The 13,035-nt window shown below is 40.1% G+C and overlaps 1 protein-coding gene across 1 annotated transcript; it reads left to right on the top strand.

Annotated features, from left to right (window-relative positions):
• Positions 1-8,850: 8,850 nt before the first annotated feature.
• Positions 8,851-9,693, top strand: LOC103224001 (late cornified envelope protein 3C-like). The gene is made up of 2 exons (XM_037997564.2): positions 8,851-8,898; positions 9,322-9,693. The coding sequence occupies exon 2, from the start codon at positions 9,339-9,341 to the stop codon at positions 9,621-9,623; it is 285 nt and encodes a 94-aa protein (XP_037853492.2). The 5' UTR covers positions 8,851-8,898; positions 9,322-9,338; the 3' UTR covers positions 9,624-9,693.
• Positions 9,694-13,035: the final 3,342 nt, after the last annotated feature.

The following is a 13,035-nucleotide window of genomic DNA, read 5'->3' as shown; positions in this document are numbered from 1 at the left end:
TCATGTGAATTTAAAGATAATTTTTTTCTATTTCTGTGAAAATGACAATGGAATTTTGATGGAAATTTTATTGCATCTACAGATCATTTCGAGCAACATGAACATTTTAACAATGCTAATTTTTTCAAACAATGAACATGGGATATTTTTACATGTTTTCTTCAATTTATTTGATCAGTGTTTAATAGTTTTTAGTATACAAGTTTTTCACCTCCTTAAATTTACACCTGAGTATTTTATTTTCTTTTGTTGCTGATGTAAGTGGCATTGTTTCCTTAGTTTTCTGTTTGAGTAACTCATTATTAGTGTGTAGAACACTACTTATTTTCATATGCTGATTTTGTATCCTGCAACTTTACTGAATTTGTTTATCAGTTCTAACAAGTTTTTGGTGGACTCTTTAGAATTTTCTTTATACGTGGTTATATTGTCAGCAAATAGGGACACTTTCATTAATTCCTTTTGTCTTAGGATTCCTTTTATTTCTTTCTCTTTCCTAATTGCTCTGGTTAGGACTTCCAGAATTACGTTGTAAAGAAGTTGTGAGAGTGGGCCTTCTTCTTTTGTTCCTAATCTTAGAGAAAAAGCTATCAACTTTTCATGATTAAGTACAATGTTTGCTACAGGTTTGTCAGATATGGCTTTTATTGTTTTGAGGTGTATTTCCTTTATACCTATTCTATTGAGAGTTTTTATCATGAAAGGATATTGAGTTTTGTTATATTCTTTTTCTGTATCTAATGAGTTGATTACATGGCTTTTATTCTTCATTAGTGGAATGAGTCACATATATTCATTTGTATATTTTGAACCATCCTTGCAGCCCAGGGTTAAATCCCACTTGATCAGGGCAGATGATTTGTTTAACATGTAGCTACATTTGGTTTGCTAATAGTTTGGTAAGGACTTTTGCATTTAGGCTTTTCAAAGACATTGGCCTGCAATTTTCTTTTCTTGGAGTGTCCTTGTCTGGATTTGTTATCAGAGTAATGTTGTTTGATCAGAGTAATGAGTTTGAAAATACTCCTCTTCTTCAATATTTTGGAAGAGTTTCAGAAGGATTGGTATACAATCTTCTTTAAAAGTTTGGTAGAATTTATTTTTAAAGCCACCCAGTCCTGGGCTTTTCTTTGATAGGATAGAACAGGAATTAAAAGAAATTAAATAATGTGTAAGCAAAAACTCAGTTGTATGTAAGAAAACCCAGTTCCCCCTGCAGAAGAGAAGAAGCTAGAGTCCTTTAAAATTAACTGCCTGTTTTTCTGTGACTAGTGAGCCTTATCTCTCCCTTTCCTAGGCATTGTAAAGACCCTGTTTCTCTATCTGTGCAGCTGCAAGGTCACTAGACAGATAATCTCAAGTCATAAAACATGTTGCTCCTTGAAAATTAAGAAATGATGTAATGTGTGTCTTAATTGAATAACTGTCTTTGTTTCTCGCTTCTGTAATATGCTTCCCCCTGCACAGATCTCCCCCCACCCCACAAAATGCTTTAAAGGTAACTGAACTCTTTGTTCAGGGCTCAGTCCTTTGGGTGTTAATCCGACTGGGTCGATGCACCTAAATAATTAAATAATTCCTCCTCAACCCCTCAGTATCTCTGATTCCTTAATCATCCCACTGCAAGGAGACTGTTACTGATTTAATCCCTTATTTATTGCTGGTTTAATCCCTTTTATCACTATTGGTCTGTTAAGGTTTTCTATTTCTTCATGATTCAGCTTTGTTAGGTTGTATGTGTTTAGGAATTTATAAATTTCTTCTAGATATCCAATTATTTGGCATACAATTGTTCATAGTAGCTTCCTATAATCCTTTGTATTTCTGTGGCATCAGTTACAATGTGCCCACTTTCATTTCTGATTTTTATTTCTTTGAGCCTTCTTTTTTTTTTTTTCCTGGTTAGTTTAGCTAAGGTTTGTTGATTTTGTTTATCTTTTTAAAAAACCAACTCTTCTTTTCATTAATTTTTTTCTACTGTTTTCCTAGGCTCTATTTTATTTATTTCTGCTCTGATCTTTGTTATTCTTTTCCTTCTCTTAACTTTGGGCTTAGTTTGTTCTTTTTCTAGTTCCTTGAGGTGTAACATTACACTGTTTATTTGAGATCTTTTGTCTTTTTGATATAGACATTTATTGTTATTATTTTCCCTCTTAGCACTTCTTTTGCTGCATCCCACAAAATTTGTTTTGTTGTGTTTTCATTTTTATTTATCTCAAGGTGATTTTTGGTTTTCTTTTTTATTTCTTCTGTGACCCATTGGTTGTTTAAGAGCATCTTGCTTGATTTTCACATATTTTTGAATTTTATAAGATTTCTCCTGTTACAGATTTCTAGTTTGACGTCATTCATTGATTGATTGGTATAGTGTTAATCTTCTGAGATTTGTTAATAATTGTTTTGTGGTCTAACACGGAGTTTATTTTAGAGAATATTCTATGTGCTCTGGAGAAGAAAGTATATTCTGTTGCTGTTGGGTTGTATGTTTTATATGTGTCTGTTAGGTCTCTTTGGTCTGAGGTGTAATTCAAGTCTAGTGTTCCCTTATTGACTTTCTGCTTAGATGAGCTGTCTACTGTTGAAAGTAGAGTATTGAGATTTTCTGTTGTTATGGTATTGCAGTCTATCACTCCCTTCAGACAATTTAATAATCGCTTTGGTTATATGTGCTCTTATATTGGGTGCATATATATTTACGATTATATTCTTTTGATGGCTTGACACTTTCTATTGTTGTAAAATGACCTTCTCTGTCGTTTTTATAGTTTTTGACTTAAAGAATATTTTATTTGCTGTAAGTATAGCTACCATGCTCTTTTCGTTTCCATTTTTATGAAGTATCTTTTCCTATCCTTTCATGTTCAGGCTATGTATGCCCTTAGTAGGAAAGTGAGTCTCTTGTAGGCAGCATATGGTTTGATCTTTAAAAAAAAAATCTATTGAACCGCTCTGTCTTTTGATTAGATAACTTAATCCTTTTACATTCAAGATAATGTTTGATAGTTATAAACTTACTACTCTTATTTTCTTAATTGTTTTCTGGTTGTTTTGCAATTCTTTATTTCTTTCTTAATTTTTTGCTCTCTTCCTTTGTGGTTGATAGTTTTCTATGGTGGTCTTCTTTTGAATTTTCTTTTTATATTTTGTTCTACAGGATTTTGCTTTGTGGCTACTGTGGGGCTTATATAAAACATCCTAAATTTGAAACAAGCTGTTTTAACCTAATAGTGACTTTAATCACAAACGAAACTGCACATTAATTCCCTCCTTCCCCTTGTATACTTTTGATACTTACCTTGTTTTAAAATTTGTATCCCTTAATTATTTATTGTAGCTACAGTTATTTTTAATAGTTCTGTCTTTTTAATCCTCATAGGACAGATAAAATTGTTTTATGCTTCACCGTTACAGTTTTAGAATATTCTGAATATGATTACATAGTCATATGACTTATACCATTGAGTGATTTACTTTTGTGTTTTGTGTTATTAATTAGCAGCCTTTCATTTTAGCTTAAAGAACTCCCTTTAGCAATTCCTAAGGAGCAGGCCTAGTGATAATGAACTCCCTTAGCTTTTGTTTGTCTGAGAAAGTTTATTTCTGCCTAATTTCTGAAGAACAGACTTTATAGGTAATGTATCCTTGGTTAGCACTTTTTTCTTCAGAATTTTGAATATATCATTCTACTCTCTCATGGCCTGAAGAATTTCTGCCAGGAAAGCTGTTAATAGCTGTACTGGGACTGCTTTAAATGTGATATTTCTTATCTCTTGGTGCTTTTTTTTTTTCTTGTCTTTCATTTTTGATAGTTTTATTCTAGAATGTTTTGATAATTTTATTCTAGAATTCATCTTTGGGTTGGATTTACCTGGAGACTTTTGAGCTTCCTGTACCTGAATGCTGTCATCTTTCTTCAGACTTGGAAAATTTTTAGTCATTATTACCTTAAATGTGCTTTCTGGGCCTTAGTCTCTCTCTTGTTCTTCAGAAACTCCTATTATGTGGAGGTTAATTCTCTTAGTAGTGTCCCATAATTTCTGTAGGTCTTTTCTATTCTTTTTTCTTTTTACTCCTCTAACTGGATAATTTCAAATATCCTATCTTCAAGTTATTCTTTCTTCCACGTGATCAAGTCTGCTGTTGAGGCTTTCTATTGAATTTTATAGCTCTGTTATTGCATACTTTATCTCCAGGATTTCTATTTTTATTGTTTCTATTTATTTGGCAATATTCTCATTTTGTTTTATAAATTATTTTCCACATTTAATTTAGTTTTTTATCTGTATTTACTTGTAGTCCCCTATAAGTAATACAACTATGTATCATATTCAGAATATTCTAAAACTGTAAGGGTGAAGTATAAAAAAACTTTATCCCTCCTGTGATGATTAAAAAGACACAACTATTAAAAATAACTGTAGGTACACTAAATTATTAAGGAATACATTTTACAAAACTAGGTGAACTACTGTTTTTTTTTTTTTTTTTTTTTGGAGATGGAGTCTTGCTTTGTCACCCAGGCTGGAGTGCAGCGGCACAATCTCAGCTCACTGCAACCTCTGCCTCCTGGGCTCAAGTAATTCTCCTGTCTCAACCTCCCGAATAGCTGGGACTACAGGTGCATGCCACCACACGTGGCTAATATTTTGTATTTTAGTAGAGATGGGGTTTCACTGTGTGTAAGATAATTATTCTGAATTCTTCATCAGTCATTTTATAAATTTTTCACTTCTTCAGGGTCTCTTATTGGAGCTTTATTAATTTCTTTATGATGGTGATGTATTTTTTTCAGATTTTTCATAATCCTTGTGTCCTTGCATTAGTGCCCAATCATTTGAGGAAATGGCCATCTCTTCTATCTTTGTGTTATTTGGCCATGGTATACCTTCACTATTTGATCAAACCTGGAATTCTGATTAAGCTAGTTGGTTAAGACCTTGAATGGGAAGACCTTGCTGTCATGCTCTCTAACTGGGCTGAACTACTAACTGTGTTGGTTGAGTAGAATTTCTGACTGTGTTCCATGGTCTGGTGAGAGCACTAACTGGACTCTATAATGAGACAGAGCTGCTGGCTGAAATTGCCTCTGATTCAGCCGTATTGTTTTTTGTCTTCCTTGGATGGCCAGTACTACAGTTTTGAATCTGTAGTTGGGCAAGGCCATGTTCTAGGTGTCAAGGCTGAACAAGTATTCTGAGATTGCTACATATCCACGCAGGGTGACAGGACCAGAGGCTATGCTCCACAGATTTACGTGGGCATGGATTCACCTCTAATCCTAGGATGACCTAAAGCAGAGCACCATGGCTTGATATATTAGCCACTTGGAAGCTGGGCCTGGATGGGACCGATGCTCCTTCTACAGTTAATTGCCACCATGCCCCTGTTTTCTGGCCTTGGGAAGCATTAAGGAGCACTGCTGAGATCAGCTCGGTAGGGGAGACCCTAACCCAGCAGCACTAGAGGAATTAAAGACACACACACAGAAATATAGAGGTGTGAAGTGGGAAATCAGGGATCTCATGGCCTTCAGAGCTGAAAGCCTGGAACAGAGATTTACCCACGTATTTATTAACAGCAAACTATTCATTAGCACTGGTTCTATAGATATTAAATTAACTACAGATATCCCTTATGGGAAACGAAGGGATGGGCAAAATTAAAGGAATAGGTTGGGCTAGTTAACTGCAGCAGGAGCATGTCCTTAAGGCACAGGTCACTCATGCTATTGTTTGTGGCTTAAGAATGCCTTTAAGTGGTTTTCCGCCATGGGCAGGCCAGGTGTTCCTTGCCCTCATTCCAGTAAACCCACAACCTTCCAGTGTGGGCGTTAGGGCCATTATGAACATGTTATGGTGCTGCAGAGATTTTGTTCATGGCCAGTTTTGGGGCCAGTTTATGGCCAGATTTTGGGGAACTTGCTCCCAAGAGAGCACAATGGGCGGGGCTTGACTGGGTGAAAGCTTGGCAGCTGGGAATGAATGGGGCCAGATATTCTCTTTGTGGGTAATTGCCATCCTACCCTTATCTCCTGGCCTGGGGAAGTTTCAAGGGGAGCACTGGGGCTGAATGTGGAAGCTGAGCAGAGATTCAAGCCTGGGAGACTAATCAACTGTGCTTCTTGTTGAGCATTGCAAGCCTCTCTGGTAGTGTGCCTCTGCTGGCCAGAATGCAGAGCAACTGTCAAGACCCCTGAACTGGTCACTGTGAGTCTCACCCTGTTCTTAGTTTCTAAATAAACATTGCCAATGTTTCCTGTGAGATAAGACAAGAGAGTTTCTTCTGCGAAGGATCCCAGAATGGTGGGAAAGCTGAAAGTTCGTTCTCAACTCTCTCTTCCCTCTGTAAAAGTCATGGGTTTTGGGAATCTTCTTTTTTTTTTTTTTTTGAGACTGAGTCTCACTCTGTCGCCCAGGTTGGAGTACAGTGATGCAATCTCGGCTCACTGCAAGCTCCACCTCCTGGATTCATGCCATTCTCCTGCCTCAGCCTCCTGAGTAGCTGGGACTACAAGTGCCCACCACCACGCCCAGCTAATTTTTTGTACTTTTAGTAGAGACGGGGTTTCACCGTGTTAGCCAGGATGGTCTTGATCTCCTGACCATGTGATCTGCCCATCTTGGCCTCCCAAAGTGCTGGGATTACAGGCGTGAGCCACCGCGCCCATCCCTGGGAATCCTCTTATGTGTGATGCTGTGCTGGCTTGGGGGAGGGACAGTGTGGTCAAAGTAAAACCTCCTCTTACCCTATGTGTGTGGTTTTTCTTAGTACTGTGGTCCAAGGGGATTTCTGTGCCTCATTTCAAGTTCTGAGATATTCACAAGGGTATTCTTGTCTGCTGTTGGTTGCTAGTTGGATTTCTGTGGTGGGACTATTGGAGTCAGAGAATTCCTATTCTATTATATTTCTAACATCTCCCCTAGTATGAACATTTTAGCAACATTCACTTTTCCAGTCTGTGAACATGGAATATCTTTCTATTTGTGTCTTCATTTTATTTCCTCAATGTTTTATAGTTTTTAATATACAGATCTTTCAACTCTTTGATTAAATTTATTCCTAAGTATTTTTTGGATGATATTACAAATGGGATTTTTAACTTCCTTTTTGGATAGCTTTTTATGGTATATATAAGTGCTACTGATTTCTGTATGTTAATTTTGTATTAAAGTCTTAAACATAAGACTTGAAATTTTAAAACTACTGGAGTAAAACACAGGGGGAAAACTTCTTGACATTAGACCTGGGTAAATATTATTTTTGAATTTTGACCCCAAAAGCACAGGCAACAAAATAAAAAAATAGACAAATATGGTTGCATCAAAGTAAAAAGCTTCTGCAAAATAAAGGAAACAATGAATGGAGTGAAGAGACAACCTACAGTATGTGATAAAATATATGTGAACTATGCATATGATAAGGAGTTAATATCCAAAATATTTTAGAAACTCAAACAACTCAATAGCAAGAAAACACATAAACCAATTAAAAAATGGGCACAGGGGGTTTCCCAAAAGAAGCCATACAAATGGCCTACAGTATATATAAAAAAGTGCTCAATATCACTACTAATCAGGGAAATGCAAGTTAAAAACACAGTATCACCTCACACCTGCTCGAATGGATATTATCAAAAGACAAGAAATAACAAGTATTGGCAAAGACTTGGAGAAAAGGGAACCTTTTTACAGTATTAGTGGGAATATAAAGTAGTATGGCCATTGTGGAAAACATTATGAAGTTTCCTTAAAAAATTAAAAATGAAACTACCATGTGATTCAACAATCCCACTACTGGGTATATACCTAAAGGAAATGAAATCAGTATTTTGAAGAGATATCTGCACGCCCATATTTATTGCAGCATTGTTTACTACAGCCAAGATAAGGAATCAACCTAAGTGTCCTTTAGTGGGTAAATGGATTAAAAAACATGATATATAAGCGTAATGAAATATAATTCAGCCTTATATAAAAAGGGAAGTTTCTAATTTGTGACAACATGGATAAACCTGAAAGATATTATGCTAAGTGAAATAAGCCAGATATAAAGACAAATATTCCACGATCTCGCTTATATGTGGAATCTTAAAAAGTGAAGTGCATAGAAGTAGAAATGATCACTATCGGGGGTTGGGTTGGGGAGTGGGGAAGAACTGGAGAGATGTTGGTCAAAGGATACAAAATTTCAATGAGGCAGGAGTAATAAATTCAGGAGATTTATTGTACAGCATGATGACTATAACAATGTATTGTATTCTTGAAAATTTCTAAAAGAGTAGACTTTGTTTTTATTACAAAAAATGGTAAGTGTGTCCAGCTGTCATTCCCGGAAAACACCTGAACACCGTCACCCTTTGGGACCATCAGTGCAATGGAGGACTGACTTACAAACGCTGTGGTCTTAGGCTTGAAGTCTTTTTAAACACTTCCGTGACAGTGCTTATTTCATCAGATCAAATATGTTTACTTTTCTGAGTGATAGTCCATTTAGGCTGCAAGGTACTCAGTGGAAGAAATATGTCCAATACGTCTCCATACTACTACTGTTGAAATAAGTGAAACAAACAGAGCCTGTGAATGAACAAGCAGAGGTGGGCAGGAGGTTCAGGGTGGACCAGAGTGGGAAGTACTCACAAGGACATCCTGCTTCCATCTTATTAAATCTTTAGGCATGTGCCCAGGAAGACACATGGGGTCATCTTATTACACCTTTAGGCACATGCTGAGGAAGCAGGCAACTGGGAAGTATCTGGTGCTGTCACCTCCCTGGTTGTGAAAGCAGCAGCATACTCAGGTTGTGCATCATGTACACTGCACGGGATAAAAGGGCTCCTACCCTAGGCTTCTCATCCACAGCATCCTTAGGAGCAGCCTTCTCCTACCTCCTCTGCATCTGGTGAGTGGCCAGCAAGGGGACAGACCCTCAGCTGGGAGTGTTTGGGAAAGAGAGGCCTAGAACTGAAATGGAACCATCAGAAAGAGGCCCACAGTGGGCAGCAGTGGGGGAGGGGATGGTGAATAAGGAGCCTCTAAGGTACATATCAGGAACTCATGAGCTGCAAAAGCCATAGGACCTTAGGATTCCTTCACATTCTTGTTTGGAGCATGTTGTCAGGAATGCACATAGATCTATTTTACATTCTTGAGGATGCTTTATCCAAATGCATGTGTAGGGTTCCCTCTACTACATTTCCATTTCTCTCTCACAGACCTTGGCTTGGAAAGTGGCTTCATCAAGGGTGTCAGTGTGTGACAAACCCCAAAATAAGGAGATGGTCTGAAGGTTCTGTGCTCAAATGTTTCTATTATTTTGTTCAAGGTAAAATTCCTGCAAAGATGTCCTGCCAGCAGAACCAGCAGCAGTGCCAGTCCCTGCCCAAGTGCCCCTCACCCAAGTGCGCCCCAAAGAGCCCAGCACAGTGTCTGCCTCCAGCCTCTTCTGGCTGTGCTTTAAACTCCAGGGGCTGTGGCCCCAGCTCTGAAGGTGGCTGCTGCCTGAGCCACCACAGACACCACAGGTCCCACCGATGCCGGCGCCAGAGATCCAACTCCTGTGACAGAGGCAGTGTTCAGCAAGGTGGGGGCTCCTGCTGTGGCCATGGCTCTGGGGGCTGCTGCTGACCTGCATCCTGATGATGAGATGAGTGATCTTTGGAGGAAACAAGAATCCGAAGGGCCCAGGAAAAGCCCCACCCTGATGCATGCTTTTCCAGATACCTTGTTCTGGCTTTCACAAGCTGAACTGGGGGTGTTCCTGTTGAGTATCCAAGCTGTCCCCAGAAGGTGCTTCCTGTCTGATGTCCAGGAGCTCACAGTTCCCTCATCCCTGCCCCTGCCAAGGATTGGCAGTTCCCTGTGCCTAACCCTGCCAAAAAATAAAGCTGCTTGTTTTCATTACCACTGGTGTCTCACTTGTTAGGAAATTTTCCAGGATTTATCCATCCAGGCCAGGTTCTCCTGTCACCTGACCTCCAAGGACCTTAGAAATCCAGAGATTTAAGTGTGTTACCCCTGGTAGAAGTGACCCCAGAGAGCTGACCTCATGCTCTGGGCAAGTAGCTGGACTGTGGTCTCTCAGTCAACCCTCTGCCATCACAGGATGGCTGCACAGCCTCAGACCTGTGTAGTTTTTGCTCTGATGACAGCGGAGCCAGGAATTGGGAGCCCCTCATGGAAGGGAGGAAAGGTTGATGGGCACCATCACCAGGATAAGTATAGAGCCTCCCAAGCCGGGGTTGGGGCTGTGGAGAAAGCCATGTGTGGACATCTGCTGCATTCCATAGGAACAGAAAAGGGCCCCCACTACAGTTCTGGGGTGTACTCAAACTTCAGAACTTACTCCTCTGTTGTTGTATCCCAATGACTACAGATTTTACTCCTAAGAAGCAAAAGTGGCCACTCAGCTATATTCAGCCCCACAATCTGGCTACCATGAGAAAGTGCTTCGTCCATCTCTTGTAAATGTCTCTTTGCAGGACAGAGGCCACCGAAGGAACCCTTAGCATTACAAGTAAAGTGGCCACTCAAAAGTAGTCCAAGGGATAATTCTTGAATATACTTCCAAGACAGAGACAGGGGTCATGTGCTGGAGGCAGGAAAAGGCTGGTGAGAATATCAATACCTAAAGCTACCCTCTCCCTAGTCCACATTCAGAGCCACCCTCTTTCCTATGGCCCAGTGCCTTTATGCTCCCACAGGCATCACTGTTTCAGTTCACCAGAGTGTACTGTCAGGCAGAATGAGAAGACAAAAATTATAACCCCGATAGTGAACACAATTTAATTTTCATTGACAATTATAATTTAATTTAAATACGGATAAAGTTTGGTTACAGCCTGACTGATTTATCTTGAAAGATATCTAGCAAAAGGTATTTATTTTAATATTAGATATTAATTGAATGAGAAATGTATCTAAAATTAAAATGAAATTCACAGGGGAAAATAGCATTCAGTTTGCATCAATTCTCCGTACCCAAAATATAGACATGATCAGGTCAGTTCCATTACATGAGATGTACCCACCACTATCATCAACCTCAAAAGCAGCAACACATACCAAAATCATCTTCATCAAGCCCATTCATTATCATGCATGCTTGCAGAACTTCATTTCAAGTCCAAGCAGATGAACGACTCCTCCCTCGGTGTTTTCATGGTCTTCAAATAAAGAGCACACATTCTCTGGATTTTGATGGAAGAGCATCCCTTTTGTAATGTGCTTATTGTGACTCTTGGCATTCCAATTGTTGTACTTTCCTTCTCCATATTTGCCCCTCAATCAGGTATTCATTTGGTTCTCCTCCTTTCCTGCCCAGGGCCCTATGTTAGTTACTTCCTGGGTACCAGTGAGTCTCTTTCAAGAGTCCTCATCTCCGCTGACTTTATGCTTCCATCTGTTTTACACACAGCCCATTCTGAATGTCCAGCATCCTTAGCTCAATCACCACCCCACAGCAAGTGCTGATCACATCTGGTGCTTGATTTTCCTAAGGGAACATTACAGAAAAAAGTAGATGGGCAAAGAACCATGGACTTTGTGGGTAGTCATTTACATTGTAGTACTTATCTCATGGAAGCAGGCTCCCTTTTACTTGACTGCCCATGCAGTTAGACAGCTAATTTTTATAGGTCAGGTGATGTGTCATATTTAACTCTACCTTCCACCACAATGCATGGTGCGTGACATATTTTAAGCACACATGTAGGCCTGGGTGGGAGGTGTACAAGTGAGGACCAGGGCTTCCTGTGTCAAACATGCCATCCTGTTCCTGGGAAGACGGTGAAGGCTTGGACCTGGGCTGTGGCGTTTGGTGCTGTCAGCTCCCCAAGCAACCCATTCATGCTACCCCTCACAATCTAGCAGCTCTGTCTTGGGCTTCCCAGACCGTGGACTTCTTTCGAATAAGCTTTCTCTTGCTGCCATGACATCAGATGGATGTCTAGTTGTAGACAGGACCTGGAACTGGAAGACCTAGGAAGACAAACCCAGGCTTCCATCAGGGGAGAAGGAAGCAGAAGGTCTGGGATGGAGGTAGCAGGAAGAGTGTGGGATTAATGGGTACCCTCCCGGGATGTTTCAGGTGTCCTGTGACTGTGAAGGTCATGGGTCTTCAGCACACTCTCATCTTCTTCCTGTATGTGTTCTGAGAGATACACTGATCTCACCAGACATCATCAAGGAAGCTTTACCCAAACAAGTTTATTCTCCTCTGTGATTACATAGAGATAGGACACCTTAGGTACTCAATTAGAAAAGACCCAGTATCATTTTGTAGCAGGTGACCAAAGAGAAAAGAGCATCTTTCCAGGATAAACTAACTCCAAATTGATTTTCATTTCCTCCCTATATTTCTTAGTGCAGAAGTACACCCATCAGAGAAGAGACATTACAAAGATTCATTTGCATTATTGCATTCTCTCTAGAGTCATTGATGCTTTGTGAGATTTCGTGTCAGCAAAACCAGCAGCAGGGATAGCCTCCAAAGGCTCCCAGATTTCCCCACCCAGTCCGAGCCCCATGTCCACCTCTAGTCTTCTCCTGCTATGGCTACAGCTCCAGGGGTTGCTTTTACTCTTAGAGGGTAGCTGCTGCCTGAGCCACCACAGGTGCTGTCTCTTCCACCAGCACAGGCATTAGAGACAAGACTGCTGTGAGTTTACCCACTGGCAGCTGCAGCTGTTGCCAGGGCTTTGGCTGCTGCTGCTGACCTTGGCAGTGCATTGAGATAAGCAGGTTTAGAGGAATCAGAGACCCTAAGTGCCCAGGATTAACCTCAGTCTGATGTACCCACTCCTAACCTCCTGCCCACAGTCTGAGCTCCTGAGTTCATCCTGATGAGGGCTGTCAGTGATCTCCAGCAGTCTCCCTGGGTGTCCCTCATGGTTGTCTCCACACCCATGTTCTGGTCAGTGCTTAGCAGCACTTATGTCTCACTCTGTAAAAAATAAAGCTTCCCTTTCCCACCTACATTTCTATATTGCCTCTCCCAAGGCTGCTCCATTGCTGTCTCACTCCTTATCTCCCAGATTGA

This window comes from Chlorocebus sabaeus, chromosome 20 (assembly GCF_047675955.1).
Source record: "Chlorocebus sabaeus isolate Y175 chromosome 20, mChlSab1.0.hap1, whole genome shotgun sequence".
In the NCBI taxonomy this organism is placed as follows: Eukaryota; Metazoa; Chordata; class Mammalia; order Primates; family Cercopithecidae; genus Chlorocebus; species Chlorocebus sabaeus.
Note: the sequence above shows the minus strand (reverse complement) of the source record. Positions and strands in the feature narration are given on the sequence as shown.